Here is a 23,038-nt window from a genome sequence, read left to right on the forward strand (position 1 = left end):
CAATCGTCGTGGGCTGTCTACAGGCGACAGTTTGAGGTAGCTGCTGAAGTAAATGGGTGGGACAATGAAGAAAAGGATACAGCACTCGTCTTGGCCCTGCGAGGATCTCCACTAGAGCTGCTGCAGACCATACCAGTTACAGAGCAGGAAGAATATGGGGTATTAGTAGAGGCCCTTGAGCTGAGGTATGGTGACCGACACATGGGCGAGGCGTACAGAACAGCCCTGAATACACGTCAACAGAGATCTTCAGAAACCCTCCAAGAGTTCGAAGCCGACATCGAACGAATCGTGCACCTCGCCTACCCAGAAGCACCAACAGAGTTCCGCCAGAAGCTAGCCACTAGTGCTTTTATAGACAGGCTTAGAGATGCGGAGGTTCAGCAAACTCTTCGTTTGGCCCGACACAAGAAGAGCTGCGAGGCCTTGGTTCATGCCCTGGAAATCGAGGCAGCACGCAGTGCCGTAGAATCAAGCATCAGAACAAGGAGAGCTGGACTGGAGCCCTACAATACAGCAAATGCTAGAAACACCACTAATGAAGTAGATATTCTAAGAGCATTGAAGAAGCTGCTGAATGCTGCTCCAGGTGACCTGTTTAAAAGAGCAGGACGACGCCCGCGGTGCTTCATCTGCAATGAACTAGGACACATCAAGTGGGACTGTCCGACATGCAAGAAGACAACACAACAGGAAGAAAAACAAGATCAACAGGGAAACAAGCAATAGCTGGTATGAAGGGGCGCATGCCAGCTCTACAGGAAATAGTAGCCCCTAGGGTTTTTCCTGTATCCGTATTTCGTAGAGGCCATGACAGTTTGCTGCTCAATGGATGGATCAATGACAGACAGTGTTTACTTACTGTTGACACAGGAGCATCGGCATCTATTATTCGCACAGATATTGTAAATAGAGAAAACTAAAGATAACATCCATTCCATACAGACTCAAAACAGCATGGACAGTTGGATCTGGAGTTAAGGATTGGAACTTGGACCTTATCACAGACCTTTCTTGTTGCTGATATCACCGATGAGGTAATATTAGGAGTAGACATCATGAATCGATATGGATTCGTTATTGACATGGAAGGACAGGTACTGCATATTAAAGATGAAGAGGTGGCTTTGTTTACTCCCGACCAACTAGAAGTTCCTGTAATGCAAGTTGTAGTTAGCGAAACTGTTTCAATTCCAGCAAATCATGAAAGGATAATACTGGCTAGGATTACAGGAGACCCTAGGGGCAACATGAGCTACCTGATAGAGCCAGCTATGAAGCTAGGATTGAAGACACTCCTGGTCGCTCGAAGCATTGCAAGATGCGGCGAGGTTGTACCAGTCAGGGTGGCCAACTTCGACTCTCGAACAAAGGTCCTTAAACCAGGGGACCCAATAGCTAGCTGCGAACCAGTCTCTTGGGTAGGCCAATGCGTGTCTACCTCACCTGTTAGACATGATGCACAAACACTGAACCCGAATCTGGAGAAAGTACTAAGGCGATGCCAAAATAATCTGACAGATGGGGAAATAGAAGAAGAAGCAGCTTTTCTGGTAAAAAACCAGGATGTATTTTCCTCAGGGGATACTAACCTTGGGAGAACAAGCCTGGTCTATCATTGCATCAACACAGGTGATGCAGAGCCGATCCGACAGGCACCACTACGGCTGCCTCTAGCAAAACAGGAAGATGCTGAGAAGTTGAGCGCGGGTATGATGGAAGGTGGTGTAAGAACCATCGGCAAGTCCTTGGGTTTCCCCAGTTGTTTTAGTGGCAAAGAAGGATGGCCAACTTAGGTTTTGTGTGGACTACAGGAAGCTGAATGACATCACCAAAAAGGACAGCTACCCCCTCCCACGTATCGATGACACACTTGATACACTCTCTGGCACCAGATGGTTCTCTGCATTGGACCTGAAGTGTGGTTACTGGCAAGTGGAGCTACACCCAGAGGATAAGGAGAAGACTTTTTACGACAGATAGTGGTCTGTTCCAGTTCACTGTGTTACTATTTGGGTTATGTAATGCTCCTGCAACTTTTGAGAGATTGATGAAGCTTTTCCTGCATGGCTTGACTTGGAAAACATGCCTAGTGTATCTGGACGACATTATTGTAGTAGGTAATACAGTGAAGGAAAATTTGCAAAATCTCCAGGATGTATTCGACAGGCTTCGCCATGCCCAACTTAAGTTAAGTCCTAAGAAGTGCTTCTTGTTCCAGCATGAGGTAACATTCCTTGGGTGTATCGTATCGCAGGATGGAGTGCGAACAGATTCTGAGAAGATCCATTCTGTTATGGAGTGGCATCAACCTAAGAACAAGCATGAAGTAAGAAGTTTTCTGGGACTCTGTACTTACTACAGACGGTTTGTGCCCGGGTTCTCGACAATCGCAAAACCACTGCATCAGCTGACCGAGGACAAGAGACAATTTATCTGGACCTCAGCATGCGAGACTGCATTTCAAGACCTCAAGAAATCCCTGTGTTCTAGCCCCATACTTGCCTACCCCCATCTACATGGAGAGTACATCCTCGACACAGATGCGAGCGGAGATGGTTTGGGTGCTGTCCTGTCCCATGTTCAGGGTGGAAATGAATGAGTAATAGCATACTACAGCAAAGTTTTGTCTAAGCCTGAACGCAACTATTGTGTCACAAGACTAGAACTCTTGGCTGTAGTAAAGTCTTTGCAACATTTCCACAAATATTTATATGGGAGAAAATTTCTTTTACGCACTGACCATGCCGTTTTTAAGTGGCCCGAAGGCCTTGCAAGGTAGACTGTAACCATTGCAACAGGGCAGAGAAAAATGAGGGGATCGAAGATATTCGGCGAACAATGATAACTAACGGGGAAGAAAAATGGGATAGTGCCAGCTTGAAGGCAGTGCAGCGGCAAGATCCTGACCTGGCACCTATCATAAGCTGGTTAGAGAGTGGTGCTGGATGTCCAAAATGGCATGAAATCTCCAGTGACCGAAGGGTGGTGAAAGCTTACTTGGCACAGTGGGATTCCTTAAGAATTGTGGATGGGCTACTAATGAGGGCATGGGAGAGTCCGAATGGAAAAGTAGTTACCATGCAACTACTCCTTCCAAAGAGTCTAGTGGCAGAGGTGTTGAAGGAAATTCATGATGGTACCTCTGGTGGTCATCTAGGAGTGAACAAAACTCTAGCCAAGACCCGTCAATGCTTCTATTGGTTGAGATTTTGCCAGGATGTGGAGGCTTGGTGTAGACAATGCGAAGCATGCTCGGATAAAAGGGGGCCACAACACCGGAGTCATGGGAAAATGAGAGCATACAATGTAGGGGCAACCTTTGAGAGGATAGCCATCGAAATCGCTGGACCATTTCCCAAGACTAAAGATGGTATCCGGTATATTCTGGTAGCAATGGATTACTTCAGCAAGTGGCCAGAGGCTTATGCACTTCCTAATCAAGAAGCCTCCACTGTTGCAGATGCAATAGTCAACAACTTCATTTGCAGATTTGGGGTACCAATGGAGCTCCGCTCAGACCAAGGCCGCAATTTCGAGTCGACAATATTTCAGGAGGTGTGTTGGTTACTGGGAATAAATGAAACCAGGACTTCAGCCCTACATCCTCAGTCCGATGGCATGGTGGAGAGGTTCAACAGAACTCTGGAGGAACACCTTGCCAAATTTGTGGCCGAGCATCAACAGGATTGGGATCAACACATCCAGTTGTTCCTAATGGCATATAGATCTTCCATCCATGACTCCACTGGACAGACCCCTGCGAGTATTGTGTTTGGACAGGAGTTGAGGCTGCCCTGTGATGTCAAGTTCGGTCGTCTGCACAAGGAGCCGACCAGCACAACTGAATATGTAAATCATCTAGAGGAGCGAATGTTACTTGTACACGAGGAGGCCCGCAGGAATCTTCGATTAGCGACGAATCGAATGAAGACTAGGTATGATCTGAAAGCCAATTCATCCGGATTCCAGAAGGGTGATTTAGTGTGGTTGTATAACCCGCAACGAAGAAAGGGAAGGTGCCCTAAACTTCAAGCATAATGGGAAGGCCCCTATGAGGTATTTAAGTGCCTAAATGATGTGGTTTACAGGATCCAGAGAGGAAAGAGGGGACGTATGAAAGTGGTACATTAGGACCGCTTGAAGGAATATGCAGGAAGGGATGCATTACCTGTTCGGGACGAACAGGTTTAAGGAGGGGGCAATGTTACGAATGTGAGCAAGGCCGGGACACATGCAGGTGCAGAGCTGGCTGGCGGCTGCCGCAACATGATATTCGCCGCGCGCGCCTGGAAGATAACAAGGATTGTCGCTTTTCCCCTCCTTCCCAACAACTCCCTGCGTGGCGCCCTGCCTTTGACACATAACTGACACTGGACAGCTGGGAGTTACGCGAGTCGCCGACACGTGTTTCGAGAGATTTCTGCTGTCGTGTCAGCGCGGATTGGCCTCGACTGCTCTCGTGAGTTCTGGAATTGCGCCAGGGCCTATATATATGCCCGAGGACGCCATCAGGAGTCAGTAGCGAGAGAGTGGAGTCAGGAGTTTTCCCGCGGCAGAGTTTCTGGGCGATAGAGCGTCGAAGTCCCTGCACGAAGGTTCCAGGGCGAAGAGTTCTGTTCCGGGCGATAGTGTCGCGGGCGCGGCGGAGTTCCAAGCGAAGTTCCGAGTGAGGCGTCGTGTGGGATCTCGGCGAAAGGGAAGTGCGACAGCGGCGGCGGAGTGCGGCGACGGAGTCCTGCGATGGAGGACCACGTGGGGTGCTGCGGCGAGAGTTGCGCCAGAGGTGCGGCCCAGCGAGGAGTGTGAATTGTGAGAAATGAGTGACTGAAGGAAGCAACAATTTTTTTTAAGTACAATTGATTAATTGGCATTTTTAGATTATTAGCTAGTAATGTAAATAGTGGCAATAAATAAAACTGTGTGTGATAAAAATCTTTAATTGGGCTATCCTTTACGAACCCACAGTAAATCATAACAATATGAAACTTTGAGGAGAAGTGTGTATACAGAAAGACTTCGACAATCGTACTGTGAGCATTACCTCCAAGAATATCTTTCAAGAAAGAAAAAAATTGGCCACCCAAAAGTGTTAAGTGACGAACAAGAGAAGGAACTGTTTTGAGACAGATAAACTTATCAAACCGAGGATTAGGATGTGATTCTAAAGGAGTGTGTCGTGCTGTTTACAAGTATGTTGTGTCAAATAGTATAAAACATCCATGGGGAGAATCTGGAATCGCAGGGAAATATTGGTTCCTTTCATTTATGAAAAGTCATCCTGAATTATCGTTGAGAAAACCCGAAGGACTTTCAAAGGTTCGTGCGGCAGGGGTGAATAAAGGTGTGGTTAATGACTTATTCTTTGCTTCAAACTACAACTCTTAAAATTGGAGTAAACTGTAAACCTCAGAACATTTATAATGTTGATGAAAGTGGCCTACCTATGAACAATAGACCAGTCAAAGTTGTAGCTCCAAAAGGGAAAAGAGAATAACATCAATCACCAGTTTAGAATGTGGGGAAAATGTTACAATAGTTGCAGCATGCAGTGCAAGTGGTCAGTATATTCCACCAATGGTGAAATTTAAGGGTGTTCGTTTCCGACAAGAGTATAACGAGTACATGCCATCAGGAATGGTAGTTAAATGTCAGAGTCTGGGTACATAAACGAGGAAATATTTCTCTTTTGGTTAAAACATTTTTATGTTTTTTGGGTTCCTGGAAAATGTCTTCTCGTGCTGGATGGACATTATTCTCACTGCTCCCTCGAATGATTGGAGTTTTGAGAACAAAATGACACTGTACTTCTTTGTCTGCCCCACACACAACTCATGTGCTTCAACCCATGGACAGAACTGTGTTTAAGACTCTCAAAACACGCTATCATGCTGAAGCCACGCAGTTTATCTATAGCCAACCAGGTGGAAAAATCAGCAAGTTCAATTTTGGAGAACTGTTCAAAAAGGCCTGGCTCAGAACTGCAACGCCAGCTCTTGCAGAAAAAGGTTTTTAAAGTACAGAAATACATCCATACAATCATGAAATAGTCCCTGAAGAGAAATTTTTACCATCGACACTATTCTACACACAGCAAGAACCACCTGGGCTAGAGAGCTCTTTTCCATCGACTCCACTTTCTGGAGAATCTGCTTCTACACAAAAAGATCGTGATTCCTCCGAGATATCTACTGTAACTTTAACCACGAAGTAGTTGTCTTCAAAGTCTTCAGATTTTTCACAGATTCTCTCAACGCCATTTAAAACAAATAGTAACAAAAGCAAGAAAGCAGAAAACAAAAATCTCGACTTTTGACATCAGAAGATAATATTTATGACCGTAGAGCAAAGAGGCAAATAAAACTATTGAAAGGACAACCATGAAAGAAACTAAAAAAAAATTCCAGTGCAAGAAGTGTTCCCTGTCCAGCTGAAGATATACGTGACATATCTTCAAATTCATCTTTTAAGGATGATCCAAACAAAGTATCAATGCACTGCGAAGGAACTGATTACACACCATGTAGTTTTTGTAGCCTACGTTATAACTCCTTGGAATCGCTGAAGAAAGGTGACTGGATAGCTTGTCAGCAATGTGCTCGCTGGTATCATGAAGTTTGTGTTGGAGCTGTCGGTCAGAAAATGTTTGTTTGTGGGAAATGCATTTAATGCCTATGGAAACTCGTGTTTCTGTTTACTTTTTAAACATGGTCTTAGTGGACATTTTATTTAGTAGGAAACATTTGTACGCGAAAGATTGCCTTAAGGGACTTGCAGATAACTTTGAAGCACAATTTATGTTATTTAACAGCTCCTTTACTCCAGAATTAAATATAATTTTATCGACTCAAATAGCCCCTTGCGAAACCATAATACCCCCACATATTCTATTATTGACATATTTTACAATGGGTTTGACTTTTATTTCTGTAGTATGCATTTTGATAGATACGACTTCTATAACAGAGATACATGTAATTCAATAAGCACAATTACAATGTTTAACAAAAATTAATTTTTAAAATCTATTTAAGATGTAAATTTTTTGATTTTAATGTTAGGGTACTCAAATAGCCCCACCCTACCCTATTGTTATTTCAAACTACTATAACATGGCTGTTTCAATTTGAATGCAAGTATTTTTTGTTGTGGGTATCGCAGGCTCTGTGATTTGTGTTATGTAAGCAGTAAAAAAGTAAAAGGTTTTCGGGAAATATTGTTATACAGTCTAAAATTTCAGTGCCATAATATATTATATTTTGAATTTTATCTCAGATTATTAGGTATGTGCCATTATAGAATTGGCAATACAATTTAAAAGAACTTAATTTTTAATAAGTATAATTTTTTTATATTTGTTAAAGTTTTTTATCAGCCACCTGTGTAAAGAAGAATGTAAACCTTGCACAGGTTCGCACGACTCTGGCAGCTGCATCATCGCGCCTGACGCTGCCGTGTCTCCTGACTGTCTGCTGGTGGTGCTTGCACAGGCTCCCACGACTCTGGCAGCTGCATCATCACGCCTGATGCTGCCATGTCTCCTGACTGTCTGCTGGTGGTGCTTGCACAGGCTCGCACGACTCTGGCAGCTGCACCATCGCGCCTGACGCTGCCGTGTCTCCTGACTGTCTGCTGGTGGTGCTTGCACAGGCTCGCACGACTCTGGCAGCTGCATCATCACGCCTGACGCTGCCGTGTCTCCTGACTGTCTGCTGGTGGTGCTTGCACAGGCTCGCACGACTCTGGCAGCTGCATCATCACGCCTGATGCTGCCATGTCTCCTGACTGTCTGCTGGTGGTGCTTGCACAGGCTCGCACGACTCTGGCAGCTGCACCATCGCGCCTGACGCTGCCATGTCTCCTGACTGCCCGTGGTGCTTGCACAGGCTCGCACGACTCTGGCAGCTGCATCATCACGCCTGATGCTGCCATGTCTCCTGACTGCCCGTGGTGCTTGCACAGGCTCCCACGACTCTGGCAGCTGCACCATCACGCCTGAAGCTGCCGTGTCTCCTGACTGTCTGCTGGTGGTGCTTGCACAGGCTCGCACGACTCTGGCAGCTGCATCATCACGCCTGATGCTGCCATGTCTCCTGACTGCCCGTGGTGCTTGCACAGGCTCCCACGACTCTGGCAGCTGCATCATCACGCCTGATGCTGCCATGTCTCCTGACTGCCCGTGGTGCTTGCACAGGCTCCCACGACTCTGGCAGCTGCACCATCGCGCCTGAAGCTGCCGTGTCTCCTGACTGTCTGCTGGTGGTGCTTGCACAGGCTCGCACGACTCTGGCAGCTGCATCATCACGCCTGATGCTGCCATGTCTCCTGACTGCCCGTGGTGCTTGCACAGGCTCCCACGACTCTGGCAGCTGCACCATCGCGCCTGACGCTGCCGTGTCTCCTGACTGTCTGCTGGTGGTGCTTGCACAGGCTCGCACGACTCTGGCAGCTGCATCATCACGCCTGATGCTGCCATGTCTCCTGACTGCCCGTGGTGCTTGCACAGGCTCCCACGACTCTGGCAGCAGCACCATCACGCCTGACGCTGCCGTGTCTCCTGACTGTCTGCTGGTGGTGCTTGCACAGGCTCGCACGACTCTGGCAGCTGCATCATCACGCCTGACGCTGCCGTGTCTCCTGACTGTCTGCTGGTGGTGCTTGCACAGGCTCGCACGACTCTGGCAGCTGCATCATCACGCCTGATGCTGCCATGTCTCCTGACTGCCCGTGGTGCTTGCACAGGCTCCCACGACTCTGGCAGCTGCACCAACGCGCCTGATGCTGCCGTGTCTCCTGACTGTCTGCTGGTGGTGCTTGCACAGGCTCGCACGACTCTGGCAGCTGCATCATCACGCCTGATGCTGCCATGTCTCCTGACTGCCTGTGGTGCTTGCACAGGCTCCCACGACTCTGGCAGCTGCACCATCGCGCCTGACGCTGCCGTGTCTCCTGATTGTCTGCTGGTGGTGCTTGCACAGGCTCGCACGACTCTGGCAGCTGCATCATCACGCCTGATGCTGCCATGTCTCCTGACTGCCCGTGGTGCTTGCACAGGCTCCCACGACTCTGGCAGCTGCACCATCGCGCCTGACGCTGCCGTGTCTCCTGACTGTCTGCTGGTGGTGCTTGCACAGGCTCGCACGACTCTGGCAGCTGCATCATCACGCCTGATGCTGCCATGTCTCCTGACTGCCCGTGGTGCTTGCACAGGCTCCCACGACTCTGGCAGCTGCACCATCGCGCCTGAAGCTGCCGTGTCTCCTGACTGTCTGCTGGTGGTGCTTGCACAGGCTCGCACGACTCTGGCAGCTGCATCATCACGCCTGATGCTGCCATGTCTCCTGACTGCCCGTGGTGCTTGCACAGGCTCCCACGACTCTGGCAGCTGCACCATCGCGCCTGACGCTGCCGTGTCTTCTGACTGTCTGCTGGTGGTGCTTGCACAGGCTCGCACGACTCTGGCAGCTGCATCATCACGCCTGATGCTGCCATGTCTCCTGACTGCCCGTGGTGCTTGCACAGGCTCCCACGACTCTGGCAGCTGCACCATCGCGCCTGACGCTGCCGTGTCTCCTGACTGTCTGCTGGTGGTGCTTGCACAGACTCGCACGACTCTGGCAGCTGCATCATCACGCCTGATGCTGCCATGTCTCCTGACTGCCCGTGGTGCTTGCACAGGCTCCCACAACTCTGGCAGCTGCACCATCGCGCCTGACGCTGCCGTGTCTCCTGACTGTCTGCTGGTGGTGCTTGCACAGGCTCGCACGACTCTGGCAGCTGCATCATCACGACTGATGCTGCCATGTCTCCTGACTGCCCGTGGTGCTTGCACAGGCTCCCACGACTCTGGCAGCTGCACCATCGCGCCTGACGCTGCCGTGTCTCCTGACTGTCTGCTGGTGGTGCTTGCACAGGCTCGCACGACTCTGGCAGCTGCATCATCACGCCTGATGCTGCCATGTCTCCTGATTGCCCGTGGTGCTTGCACAGGCTCCCACGACTCTGGCAGCTGCACCATCGCGCCTGAAGCTGCCGTGTCTCCTGACTGTCTGCTGGTGGTGCTTGCACAGGCTCGCACGACTCTGGCAGCTGCATCATAACGCCTGATGCTGCCATGTCTCCTGATTGCCCGTGGTGCTTGCACAGGCTCCCACGACTCTGGCAGCTGCACCATCGCGCCTGACGCTGCCGTGTCTCCTGACTGTCTGCTGGTGGTGCTTGCACAGGCTCGCACGACTCTGGCAGCTGCATCATCACGCCTGATGTTGCCATGTCTCCTGACTGCCCGTGGTGCTTGCACAGGCTCCCACGACTCTGGCAGCTGCACCATCGCGCCTGAAGCTGCCGTGTCTCCTGACTGTCCGCTGGTGGTGCTTGCACAGGCTCGCACGACTCTGGCAGCTGCATCATCACGCCTGATGCTGCCATGTCTCCTGACTGCCCGTGGTGCTTGCACAGGCTCCCACGACTCTGGCAGCTGCACCATCGCGCCTGACGCTGCCGTGTCTTCTGACTGTCTGTTGGTGGTGCTTGCACAGGCTCGCACGACTCTGGCAGCTGCATCATCACGCCTGATGCTGCCATGTCTCCTGACTGCCCGTGGTGCTTGCACAGGCTCCCACGACTCTGGCAGCTGCACCATCGCGCCTGACGCTGTCATGTCTCCTGACTGTCTGCTGGTGGTGCTTGCACAGGCTCGCACGACTCTGGCAGCTGCATCATCACGCCTGATGCTGCCATGTCTCCTGACTGCCCGTGGTGCTTGCACAGGATCCCACGACTCTGGCAGCTGCACCATCGCGCCTGAAGTTGCCGTGTCTCCTGACTGTCTGCTGGTGGTGCTTGCACAGGCTCGCACGACTCTGGCAGCTGCATCATCACGCCTGATGCTGCCATGTCTCCTGACTGCCCGTGGTGCTTGCACAGGCTCCCACGACTCTGGCAGCTGCACCATCGCGCCTGACGCTGCCGTGTCTCCTGACTGTCTGCTGGTGGTGCTTGCACAGGCTCGCACGACTCTGGCAGCTGCATCATCACGCCTGATGCTGCCATGTCTCCTGACTGCCCGTGGTGCTTGCACAGGCTCCCACGACTCTGGCAGCTGCACCATCGCGCCTGAAGCTGCCGTGTCTCCTGACTGTCTGCTGGTGGTGCTTGCACAGGCTCGCACGACTCTGGCAGCTGCATCATAACGCCTGATGCTGCCATGTCTCCTGACTGCCCGTGGTGCTTGCACAGGCTCCCACGACTCTGGCAGCTGCACCATCGCGCCTGACGCTGCCGTGTCTCCTGACTGTCTGCTGGTGGTGCTTGCACAGGCTCGCACGACTCTGGCAGCTTCATCATCATGCCTGATGCTGCCGTGTCTCCTGACTGTCTGCTGGTGGTGCTTGCACAGGCTCGCACGACTCTGGCAGCTGCATCATCACGCCTGACGCTGCCATGTCTCCTGACTGCCCGTGGTGCTTGCACAGGCTCCCACGACTCTGGCAGCTGCACCATCGCGCCTGACGCTGCCGTGTCTCCTGACTGTCTGCTGGTGGTGCTTGCACAGGCTCGCACGACTCTGGCAGCTGCATCATCACGCCTGATGCTGCCATGTCTCCTGACTGCCCGTGGTGCTTGCACAGGCTCCCACGACTCTGGCAGCTGCACCATCGCGCCTGACGCTGCCGTGTCTCCTGACTGTCTGCTGGTGGTGCTTGCACAGGCTCGCACGACTCTGGCAGCTGCATCATCACGCCTGATGCTGCCATGTCTCCTGACTGCCCGTGGTGCTTGCACAGGCTCGCACGACTCTGGCAGCTGCACCATCGCGCCTGACGCTGCCATGTCTCCTGACTGCCCGTGGTGCTTGCACAGGCTCCCACGACTCTGGCAGCTGCACCATCGCGCCTGACGCTGCCGTGTCTTCTGACTGTCTGTTGGTGGTGTTTGCACAGGCTCGCACGACTCTGGCAGCTGCATCATCACGCCTGATGCTGCCATGTCTCCTGACTGCCCGTGGTGCTTGCACAGGCTCCCACGACTCTGGCAGCTGCACCATCGCGCCTGACGCTACCGTGTCTCCTGACTGCCCGTGGTGCTTGCACAGGCTCCCACGACTCTGGCAGCTGCACCATCGCGCCTGACGCTGCCGTGTCTCCTGACTGCCCGTGGTGCTTGCACAGGCTCGCACGACTCTGGCAGCTGCATCATCACGCCTGATGCTGCCATGTCTCCTGACTGCCCGTGGTGCTTGCACAGGCTCCCACGACTCTGGCAGCTGCACCATCACGCCTGATGCTGCCGTGTCTCCTGACTCTCTACCCGTGGTGCGGCGTCTGGCTGCGGTGTTCTGTCGCCTCGTGAAACGCTGCATCTACCGCTGGTCGGTGACGCAGCGTCTGTCCGTGACCCAGCAGCTGGCTCATGGCATCAGGTGTGTGCTCGTCATGACAGTGGTAACACTGCTTCCTGCCTTTAGCAAGCGCTGTTTTAACAGATGTTTTTGTTAATAGTGCTTAATTACTCATTAAACACCTGAGGTTGTAATATACGAGTAGTATGTTTTGGGGGTTCCGGAAACAGGCGCCAGGCGGTGGAGCTGGAGCCGACCGCCATCTTGGATTGTGATGTCACGGCGGCCATCTTGGATGACCTTGACCTAGACCTTGGCGGCCATTTTGAACCGCCATTTTGTATTTGTGCGCCATTTTGGTTTATGACATCATCCCAGCCATTTTGTTTTCCGCCATTTTGGATTCTGGAACATTCCGCCATTTTGAAATTTGTTTTTACACTTTTTGTTACGCCCGACATCTTTAACTTTTTTATTTATTAACGAAAAAATTTGATTTTTTTTAAAAAAAATAATTAAAAAATTCTAATAAAATTTTAATAAATTTTTATATAAAAGACTTACAATAAAGTGTCCTTAGTTCGAACCCGATGAGTGCAAAAAATGGTGACAGGTTCCTCCCCCATGGTGGCTGCTGACGTTTTACCATGCACATATATGAACTTAGAAAACCCACACCACCACCCTCACAACAATTCCCCCCTTCCCACCAAAAAAATAATTATTTCTCTAGTGAAATACTCTTACCCCCTACTCTCCACCCCCTCCCCTTAAAATTATTTCTCCCCCTGCTTCTCCTCACCACCGCCCCCTAAAAAAATTATTATATCTCGCACATGATTCTTCCCCCTCCCCTCTCCCTCAAATAATTATCATTTTATATTTTTTATCGCATAAATACCACCCTGCAACACCCTCACTACTCCTGTTGTTGTTCCCCCTCCTTTCCTCTCTTTACCATAATTCCCACCCCTTCCCTTTTCACCCCTACCCACTTCACCCCTATTTTTTAGGGTATAAATACGGCTGTCGGGGGCCGTTAAACCTTCGAGTTTTTGCCTCGGTTCCTCCTCCGTCGACGCCGAGTACCTTCATCGTGCCGCGGAGATCATGGTTTCGCTTGCCGAAATGCACGAATTCATTGCGAAAATAATTACGGGATACGAAGGAATGACTTATGAACAAATTCGACAATCGCGAACTGTAACCATCTTAAGTACTCTTGAAGCATTTCCCGGAAGCGAGGAATTCATTCTTTATCTACACCACCGCATCCTGCGTACGGTGGAGGCGGCTATAGAGCTCAAGCAGCAGCAGCAACAAGACCAAGACTCTGGAATCGAAGAGTGAGATGCCACCTTCATTAGCATCACCATCATCTCCATGTCGGTGGCGGGTGACCGCGTCTACGAGGGCCGTCGGAGCCCATCGACGTCACCTTCGTCCGACACGTTTTGGGCATTGTTCGCTGAGGGACCGTGGCAGCTGCACGTCCCAAACGAGGACGTCTCAGCTGTCGTGACGCGACAGCTGCCCCGGAGATCGTCAATGTGGTTCGCCCAGAGGACATTTTCTGTCAGGTACCCAGACTTTGTCGACCACGTCGACGACGACGACGACGACGATGACAAAGAAGATGTCACCACGTGGTGCTGGGACCTCTGTCCGGATCCACGCCCTCACGAGACTGAAAAGTGTGCCTTGTTCGACATCGGCCAAGAAAACTATTCTATCGTACGATCAGGACAGCACTGCGTTCAATATCGAGTGTTTTATTATGATACCACGACTCACATGTTCGCCTCGGACATTACTTACTTTGATCTTGCCATGACGACACGCACTTTAGACTTAAATGGGATTCCAAAGACCCCTTCGGTACCTTGAAACCTATAATTGCATTTGACTGTACGAACCCAAATTGTGTAATTAAACTATGCCATCCGCACGCGTGTTTTCCATGTTTGATTGAGGAACTAAAGACATCGTCAATCAGTAGTCGTAAATTCCGCTACAGTGAACAGTGCGGTGGACTAAAACATTGTCTATAGATATACTACGATGATTTAAATTATTTTTCAAAGTTTGAGACACCCTGCTGTCGGGAACTGTTCCCCGTGGCCAGATCAAACCTATTGTGTGACGCTAACTTTAACGCAGCAATGCATATTCACAGAATATGCAAAAATTAACCATCATATACTTTATTAATATTATTTTGTTGTATATTTTTTCAATGTATCTTTTTAAACAAAACGAAAATGAAAAATAACCATGTTCTTTATAATTATTTTGTTGTATCTTTGAAGAAAAAAAACTTTTTAATGAATACATTTTTCAATGTATCTTTATAAAAACTAATTAAAAAATATTTATAATGTTATTGTTGTATATGTTTTCAATGTATCTTTCAAAACTAATTTAAAAATATTATGTTTTTGTTGTTGATGTATCTTTTTTTTAAAAAAACTTGTTAAACAAATGAATATAAAAACTAATTTACATCTATGCGATACGAAGAAGGTACTTGGTGGGGGTGTGGGAATATGTGCAAAAACTAATGTATGAGGAATTGTGTATATATGTATGTATGATTATGTAGAGAAAAAAATGTTAAAATAAAATGGAAAAAAATTAAATGTGTGTGTTTTATCATTATAATAAATCCCCAAGTCATTATTCACAATTTTTTAAAATATTCTTTATAACTTTATACTTGGAAAAAAAATAATTACTTTCATCTTTATAGTTGGAAAAATTAATTCTTCATAACTTTATACTTGGAAAAACAATTTATTTTCACCGTCATACTGAAAAAAAATTAATTCTTTATAACTTTATACTTGGAAAAAAATTTCCTTTTCATCTTTATACTTGGAATAATCTTTTTCTTTATAACTTTATACTTAAATTATATTAATAGTTATTCTTAATAAAATAATTTTGTAATATATTGTTAGCACGTGGCGACCAGCACACGTGACCTTGAAGCGGACATCAGGTCTCTGCCCTCAGAGCACTGTCCCACGGTCCGGCGAGCGACATGGTGGGGGCAGATGCACCTGCGTGGACCAGGGGAGAGGTGTCGGTATATTCTGCGAACTAAGATTCTCACCACCACCACCCGCCACCACCGCCACGGGCTCTGTGGAGGGGGTAAAGCTGCCTTACTCTCCATTCGTCCGGGGCGCGGTGCAGACATGCTCCTTGCACACTCCAAGCATGATGCATTTATACACGTACATAAATAAATAAATATAAACATGCAAGTTAGTGCATACACATTTATTATTTATACAATATATGTTTTACACTCATTGTTTCAATTTTTTTTTTTACACAAACTCATTGTTTTAAAATATCTTTTTCATCAATCCATGAGTCAAACTCTGGTCCATGATGCATCCAGCATATCAAAATCTTACCTCTCTTGCGTTTTAACACTTTTCAACGAGAAAAGTATCTGGATATTTAGTTTTCATGATCTCTTCTTCATAAAACGCCCCTGTTATACGTTTCTCCTTCAGATCCTCGAGAAAATAAGTACGTGGATACGTATTTTTTATTCTATGTACACGAAAAAGTTCACTAGTCCAATTCCCCTTGTAAGGCCTGTGAAAAATCCAAAAATTGTTCGAAATTCGCACAATGTCGCCGATATTAGCTTTTTTCTTTCCTGAATCTAGTATATTCGTCTAGTACACAGTTCAAAGCAGACGATTATTCTTTACATCATCCGGCTTTAATTTCGTAGTAGAATGCACAGTAGAATTGTATTCTCGTACAAGTTTAGGAAGTAAATTCAGCCACTTGTAATTTCCGTTGGCGGTAAGCATCGTATACAGTTTATTCTTTATCGTACGAATCACACGTTCTGCTATTGATGCTTTGACACCGCTTAATGTAGAATAATTTGAAATGTCAAACTTTTTCATCAAAGCCTTGAATGATGCATTGAAGAATTCTTTCCCGTCATCCGTCTGCAGTAATGAAGGTCTTCGTTTTTGTTTCAAAATATTCGCCATAGCACTCGTAACTTCCACAGCGGTTTTCCGTTTTAAGGGCCTAGCCCACAGAAACTTTGAGTAAATGTCTATGACTATGAGAACGTACCCTTATTAAAACGCGAGTATTCACACAGTTCGAGCAGGTCTGACTGCCAATTATTGTCCAACCTTTGATTTTGATTTTTCGATGTGGATAATTGTGTCCGCAGGCGTGTGTAGTTCGAGTGCAATACCAGATCGAATCATCGTATGTATCCAGCTTCCTGCAGTTCTTCAAGTATGGAAGCGATTTCGTTGGTGTGTGAATTATTTCCTACACTCTGTGAGATTCCGGGAGCAGTCTAAGGCGATCAACTAATTCTTTGGGGTCGTCCCAATACTGTAAATCAATTTTGCTATTCGTGTCGAGTTTAAAAAGTCCGGCCCCTTCGATGTCTAAAAAAAGACTAGCTATCAAAGGATATTTATCATGTTCATAATCTTTGAATCGACCCGATTTCGGGTCATTTTTTGCGTAGATGGCTTTGGAAGCATCTAGCAATCTTCTATATTTTCGCAAATCCATCTCTGAATATCGCCGCGGTTTTTTACGAAACAAAAGTTCACATAACCCACGAGTAAGTTTTATGACCTCTTTTACTCTTTCAATATTATCATCGGACACGAAATGAATTTCCTTCGAACCAAGGATCCACTTAAGGCCTCACTTGTGCACTCCATACGTCACGTCGCTGTTTCGTGGCACAGAGGAGGCCAGGTATTCGCTAGCGAGAGGACAGACTTCGAAACATTTTTTATTTCGAGGTTTCTTCTTAAGAATTCGTCCGAAATGAACTTCGTCTTCACTATTAGAAACGTTGGAATCGACTGTTAATTGTGGACTTCGCTTTCGTTTGCCTGTGGATGTAGTTTGGCCTCTTTTTTTATTTCAATTTTAGTTGGTTTCTCGTTTTCGATGCCCCCTCGCCTGGCTATGAAACTATCCAGACGGGCACTCAAGGGCTTCAATTGTTCCTCTGTTTGAACCTCGTTGCTTAATCTGTGTTGCTTGGCAAGCAGGTATTTTGCACGAATGGCTTTGATGACATCATGCAGTTGCTTAGCCAAATCGGTTTTAACATCCATAGTTTTTATTTCGAAACACCTTTAGACACCAGGCATGAACTAAGTTTGGACAGAAGTGACTTTAGGTCATCACGCCTTTGTGCATTTGAAACTTCGATCATGTCGCGAATTCGTGAATCCGAGGCCTCCATGCGCTGGTCTAAGGCCACAAGGTACACTATTATTTCGTCTTTTGCTCGTTTTATTTATTGGCCGAATAGCGAAATGTATTTACGTATTTCAGCATCGTGGTTCACGGCGCATAGCTCGGTACTTGGAGCTCGACTGCTACGACCAAATTTAGAAATGCTATGATTCATGTTTGACGATAAACTGATCGAAACCTCGTCTGTATCTGCCCTTATATAGCAGCCAGTCCTTTACAATGACTATGAATCCATGCTCGTTTTTCCAGCACAAAGAACACATGTCTTTGAATTCCTGAAACGTCATGTCGGTGTTTACGTGGTCGTCGTAGGCGTGACGCATTATCACACAGCAACTGTTTGGGTATTCTACTGTATGTCTGACACAGGTATATGCAGTCTACTTTGCAGTGTCTGCCCATGGAAAAAAGTCCCTAATCACACCTTGCTTCTCACAAGCCTCATCATCGAAAACAAACACGGAATTAGGCTTTGCTTCGTTGGTAGTCACCACATCAGTATTATCGCTAACCGAAAATACTCCAGTCCTTCCACCGAGCATAGAACAATAAACAAGCGCTGGTACTTTGGCTGCTGCAACGACTTGGAATACAAGTAAACATTCTAGAACTGAAGACCTTTTGGTTCCTCCATTAAACTCAGTAAAACACACGTCTTGCCACAGTCCTGCTATGATGCAATGTACGGTAGACGGTAATAATATGCCATGCCGCGATTCGCACGCTCTGGCTTCGTCATCTTGCATAATGCTCACTGGCAAACAAACATCTTGCTTGACTACCTCCATCGTTACTGACGAAAATCCTATAAGAGCAATCGTATTTACTGATTTTAGGTCAGTTACATGTAATGATTCGAAGAGGCAGGAACAAACAACACATTGGCGCGGGACTCGTAAACTCGCTGATAAACAATCTACCTTTCGAGTTACACATCCCTGGATACAAATTTTGCGGCCTAGGTACGAAACTGGCCAAGGGACTAGCGTGCGGTGACGTGGGCATTAATTCTCTGGACGAAAAGTGCAAACAACACAATATCGTCTACTCGCTCAGCAAGGATCTGGAATCTAGGCACAGAGCAGATCAGATATTGGCACAGGAAGCTGAAGAAATAAGCAAATCTCCGGACGCGAGACTCGGAGAAAAAAATCGCAGTTTGGGGCGTTTCTAAATTCATGAAGGTCAAGACGAAATTAGGAATGGGTGCTCGTAAACCCAGAATTCGCAAGACCAAGAAGCGCAAGATACAAAGAACCAATAAGACAAAGGGGGAATTTTTACAGTTGCTGGTGCCAGCTATAGGCACACTAGGCGGGATCGCAGCAGCCGCTTCCAACATTGCTGGGGCTGTGAATACGTCCAAGAACCGGCGAAAGCAGTTGGAGGAAGCACGTAGACATAATGCAAGCATGTAAGCCATTGCCATTGGTAAAAAAAACGGCGCAGGACTGTACTTACGACCTCACAAGGCGGGCCATGGCATGAAAAAGAAACGTGCGAAACGAAAATCCTAAGTTCTCTGCCGAAACAACCACTCACCAACATAGATTTAATAAAGTACGCACGCAAACTGAAAATACCAAATTTCCGATGCGTGTTTATGCGAGACACTTTGCCCAGCAAACCAAAAACGAATGAAAGCGCCATCATTAGTTTAGACACGTCGGCAGGTCGCGGCACGCACTGGGTGGCTTATGTAAAATCTGGAAAAAAAAGCTACTTATTACAACAGTTTCGGTAATTTGAGACCTCCACCTGAACTGCGACAGTACCTTCGCCAATGTTCGATGTTTTACAATTAAAAAAATGGAACAGAAGCTCAATCAAACAAACTGCGGACACTTGTGCTTTGCTTGAGATTTCTAACTAATTTTTAAGTACAAAAAATTTATAAATATTTTTTTATAAAATGTACATTAGCGAAAATAAATCAGTCATGTCCGTAACACTCATATTGTCAGGTCGTAGCTCGCAGCTACGAGCCACATTCTACCCGCCCTGGACTTGAACGGAGAATGGAGCATCGGGCTCGTAGATTTTCAAACATATAATGCCATACCAAACATTGACGACGAAAACTGCAAAATGTGCTTCTTTAAAAGTGATGGAACATCAACTCGGGAAATTTCCATACCGACCGGGGCGTACGAGTTGATCGATATTACGAATTACATCAAGCAAGCTTTGACTCCAAACTCAATTTTCGAATTGCGAGATAATCCAAATACGCAAACTTTATTGCAGTGAAAATGTCGACTTTACAATACCGGGAACCAATGGTTTGATGCTCGGATTCGAACCGAAAATATACGCAGCCAAGACCTTGCACGTCTCCTCGTTACCCGTACAAATAATGTCCGTGAATGTAATACGCATAAACTGCAATTTGGCAAGTGGAACGTACCTCAACGGAAGACTAAACAATATGCTACAAGAATTTTTGCCAATGGTTCCGCCTGGATATAAACTGGTCGATGTACCGCAAAGTATCATTTACGCCCCTGTGCTCGCCAAAACAGTACACGAAGTGGTAGTCGACATTGTCGATCAAAACGATAAACTAGTAAATTTTATAAACGAAGAAATTACACTATGTTTACACTTGAAGCTATGGGACTGATCTTCAAGGCCTATAAATCAAAGAAGCGACACGAACCCAGGTCCAGTCTGTTGCGAGGCCGCGGTGCGCTAACACCTCTTAATGTGAAATATCTGCGTGGAAGAGGCTATAAAGTTCACAAGCATGGAATATTATTTAAGCATGTCAGAAAAAGCACAGTTTAGTGACGATGTAAATACATTTGAATATCATTGCTACGCTCCCTACCTCCAAGGGCCGTATATGCCCGGTAGGGAAATACGCATCCCGGTACAGAGACAAGACGTCTATACCCTACCTTGCCAGTCGTTTATTCGTATAAGAGGCACGCTGACAAAGGCAGGCGGAACACATCCTACAACTGCGTATTTCGGACGAAACGGAATATTGCATTTATTCGAACGAGTTATTCTCGAATTGAATAACATTGCGATCGACGAATCGTGGGACTTGGGCATTACTGCCACGATGAAAAATTACCTGTCTCTAACACTAAACGACTCGAGCGCGACCAACATCGCAGGTTTTGGAATGGAACCCGATTTCAAAATTCCCATCTATGAATCTGGAAAATTCGAAGTTAGCATACCGCTTTCGATGCTTCTCGGCTTCGCGGAGGATTACAAGAAAATATTAATTCAAGCCCGCCAAGAACTTGTGTTAATTCTAGCGACATCGCACCTGAATGCTGTCGTGGGAGCACCCGGAATTTACCCCCAGCCGGTCGCAGTCACCGTTACGAGCACCGAGTGGTTTGTTCCGCACATAACCGTCAGCACGAAAGAAAGAGTCAGACTTTTAAGTTACGTCAAAAAAGACAGGTCGGTCGAAATTGCTTTCAGGAGCTGGAATCTCGTAACTTGCCCCCTGGAACTGGCTGAACATTGTCTTCATTTAGATGAGTACTTTTATGGAGTGACATTTAGGGGTTTGAGACGTTTAGCTTTTGACTATGCTGATCACAATAAAATACCAAATGATTTTGATGTAAACACAAAAATGGCGGGTAAGGACTGGGCATATAGCTTCATGAAAAGGCATAAGCTCACAATTCGCACTCCTCAGAAGATGAGTTTGGCACAGATTATGGGGTTCAATGAAAAACAGGTTAACATTTTCTTTACTAATCTCTCAGCTTTAATAACTCGACATAATTTTCCTCCCCATAGAATTTTTAATATGGACGAAACAGGACTCACAACTGTTGCAAATAAGGTTCCTAAAGTGGTGAGTAAACGAGGTAAAAGGTGCGTAGGAAAAGTTGTTTCAGCAGAGAGAGGCCAACTTGTCACTGCGGTTTGCTGCATGTCTGCGGGTGGAAATTATGTTCCTCCAGCAGTAATCTTTCCGCGAAAAAGGCTAAAGGAAGAACTATTAAATGAGGCACCACCAGGGACAAAAATGCTGTTTTCAGACTCAGGTTACATCAACTCAGAATTATTTGTAGAGTGGTTAAAGCATTTTCAGAAACATGTCCTAGCATCTAAAGAAAATCCAGCTCTACTTATTTTAGAAAACCACTCTTCACATCTCAGTTTAAATGCAATTTTGTACTGCATGGAGCACTGTATCATGTGCTTTCAATTCAATCCCATAGTAGTCACCCATTAGATTGTTGTTTCTTCAAGGAATTGAAGGAATTCTACTTGCAAGCATCCGACCAATGGTTGCTGAACAACCCTGGCCGTTGTATAACTCAGTTTCAAATAGTAGAATTGTTCGGTATTGCGTATAACAGATGTGCAACAGTTAACAAATCGATACAAGCCTTTAAAGTATGTGGAATTTACCCATTAAATCGCCACATTTTCACTGAAGAAGACTTTTTGCCATCATCTGTGACTGATCAATTTGTTCAAGAGCATTCATCCCCTTCTGAGATTACAACCTGTGATATTTCCCCTTCTTTCTCTAATATTGGGGTAGCATCATCATCCACTTCTACTTCTAGTACTACAGCAGAAAAACCTTAATGTTCCATTCGCTCAGCTGTTGTGGTGAAGTCGCCTAATCGATACTATTGTAGTTGACCAAGAACTGATGTTTCACTACAAGATATTTTGCCCCTACCAAGAAGAAAGGAAAAACAGAATCGTAGGAAGAAGGGGAAGAAATCAGAAATTGTGTCTGGAACACCATTTAAAGAAGAACTAGAAGCAAAGACAGAAGAAAAGACTTCAGCTTCTGGAAAATTGACAACAAGAAATAATCCAATTACAAAGAAATTATTGTTTGAAACTACAACAGTGGTAAAGTGTTTTAAGTAAGAAAGTAAAATCAAAGTCAACAGAGGAAATCTTGAGAACTGATACTTTTTGTCCAGCATGTGAGGAACAATATCGTGATTCACCATCAGAGGACTGGATCCAGTGTAGTATGTAAATGGAATGGTGGCATGAATCATGTTCTAATTATGAGAATATTGGCAACTTTGTTTGTGATTATTGTTAAAGTAACCTTGTCTACAGATAAGTCTACAACTACTTTTAATTATGATAGTACTTCTTGACATATGAACAGTTGAACTAGTCACCAGTGAAACTGTTATTATTTATCGATATGTCAAAGTAGTAGCTGAATTTATAACCATAAAAATGAAACTAATTGGATAAAAATATGTATAAAAACTTTTATAATTTTGCCATTTACTTTTGTAGCAGTTTGTGTGTGGCTTGAATTATTGCGCACTTATGCCCCACTTAAAATGCACTCTTTCCCCACTATGGGGTAAAAGTGCATTTTTGCATCACATTTCTGAATTTTTTTTCTATAATTAGATTAGATGTAACGTTTATGTTGTCTTAGTATAATAAACTAAA

The 23,038-nt window shown here is 46.4% G+C and overlaps 1 protein-coding gene across 2 annotated transcripts in view; it reads left to right on the forward strand.

The window, feature by feature from the left end:
* LOC134542714 (PI-PLC X domain-containing protein 2) overlaps positions 1 to 23,038 on the forward strand; it is a 110,988-nt gene that overhangs the window by 32,625 nt on the left and 55,325 nt on the right. For both annotated transcript variants that reach the window (XM_063387187.1, XM_063387188.1), the window contains exon 4: positions 12,247 to 12,421. In XM_063387187.1, coding sequence (XP_063243257.1) covers positions 12,247 to 12,421 — 175 coding nt within the window. The remainder of the gene's footprint in view (positions 1 to 12,246; positions 12,422 to 23,038) is intronic.

This window comes from Bacillus rossius (genome assembly GCF_032445375.1).
Source record: "Bacillus rossius redtenbacheri isolate Brsri chromosome 9 unlocalized genomic scaffold, Brsri_v3 Brsri_v3_scf9_1, whole genome shotgun sequence".
In the NCBI taxonomy this organism is placed as follows: domain Eukaryota; kingdom Metazoa; phylum Arthropoda; class Insecta; order Phasmatodea; family Bacillidae; genus Bacillus; species Bacillus rossius.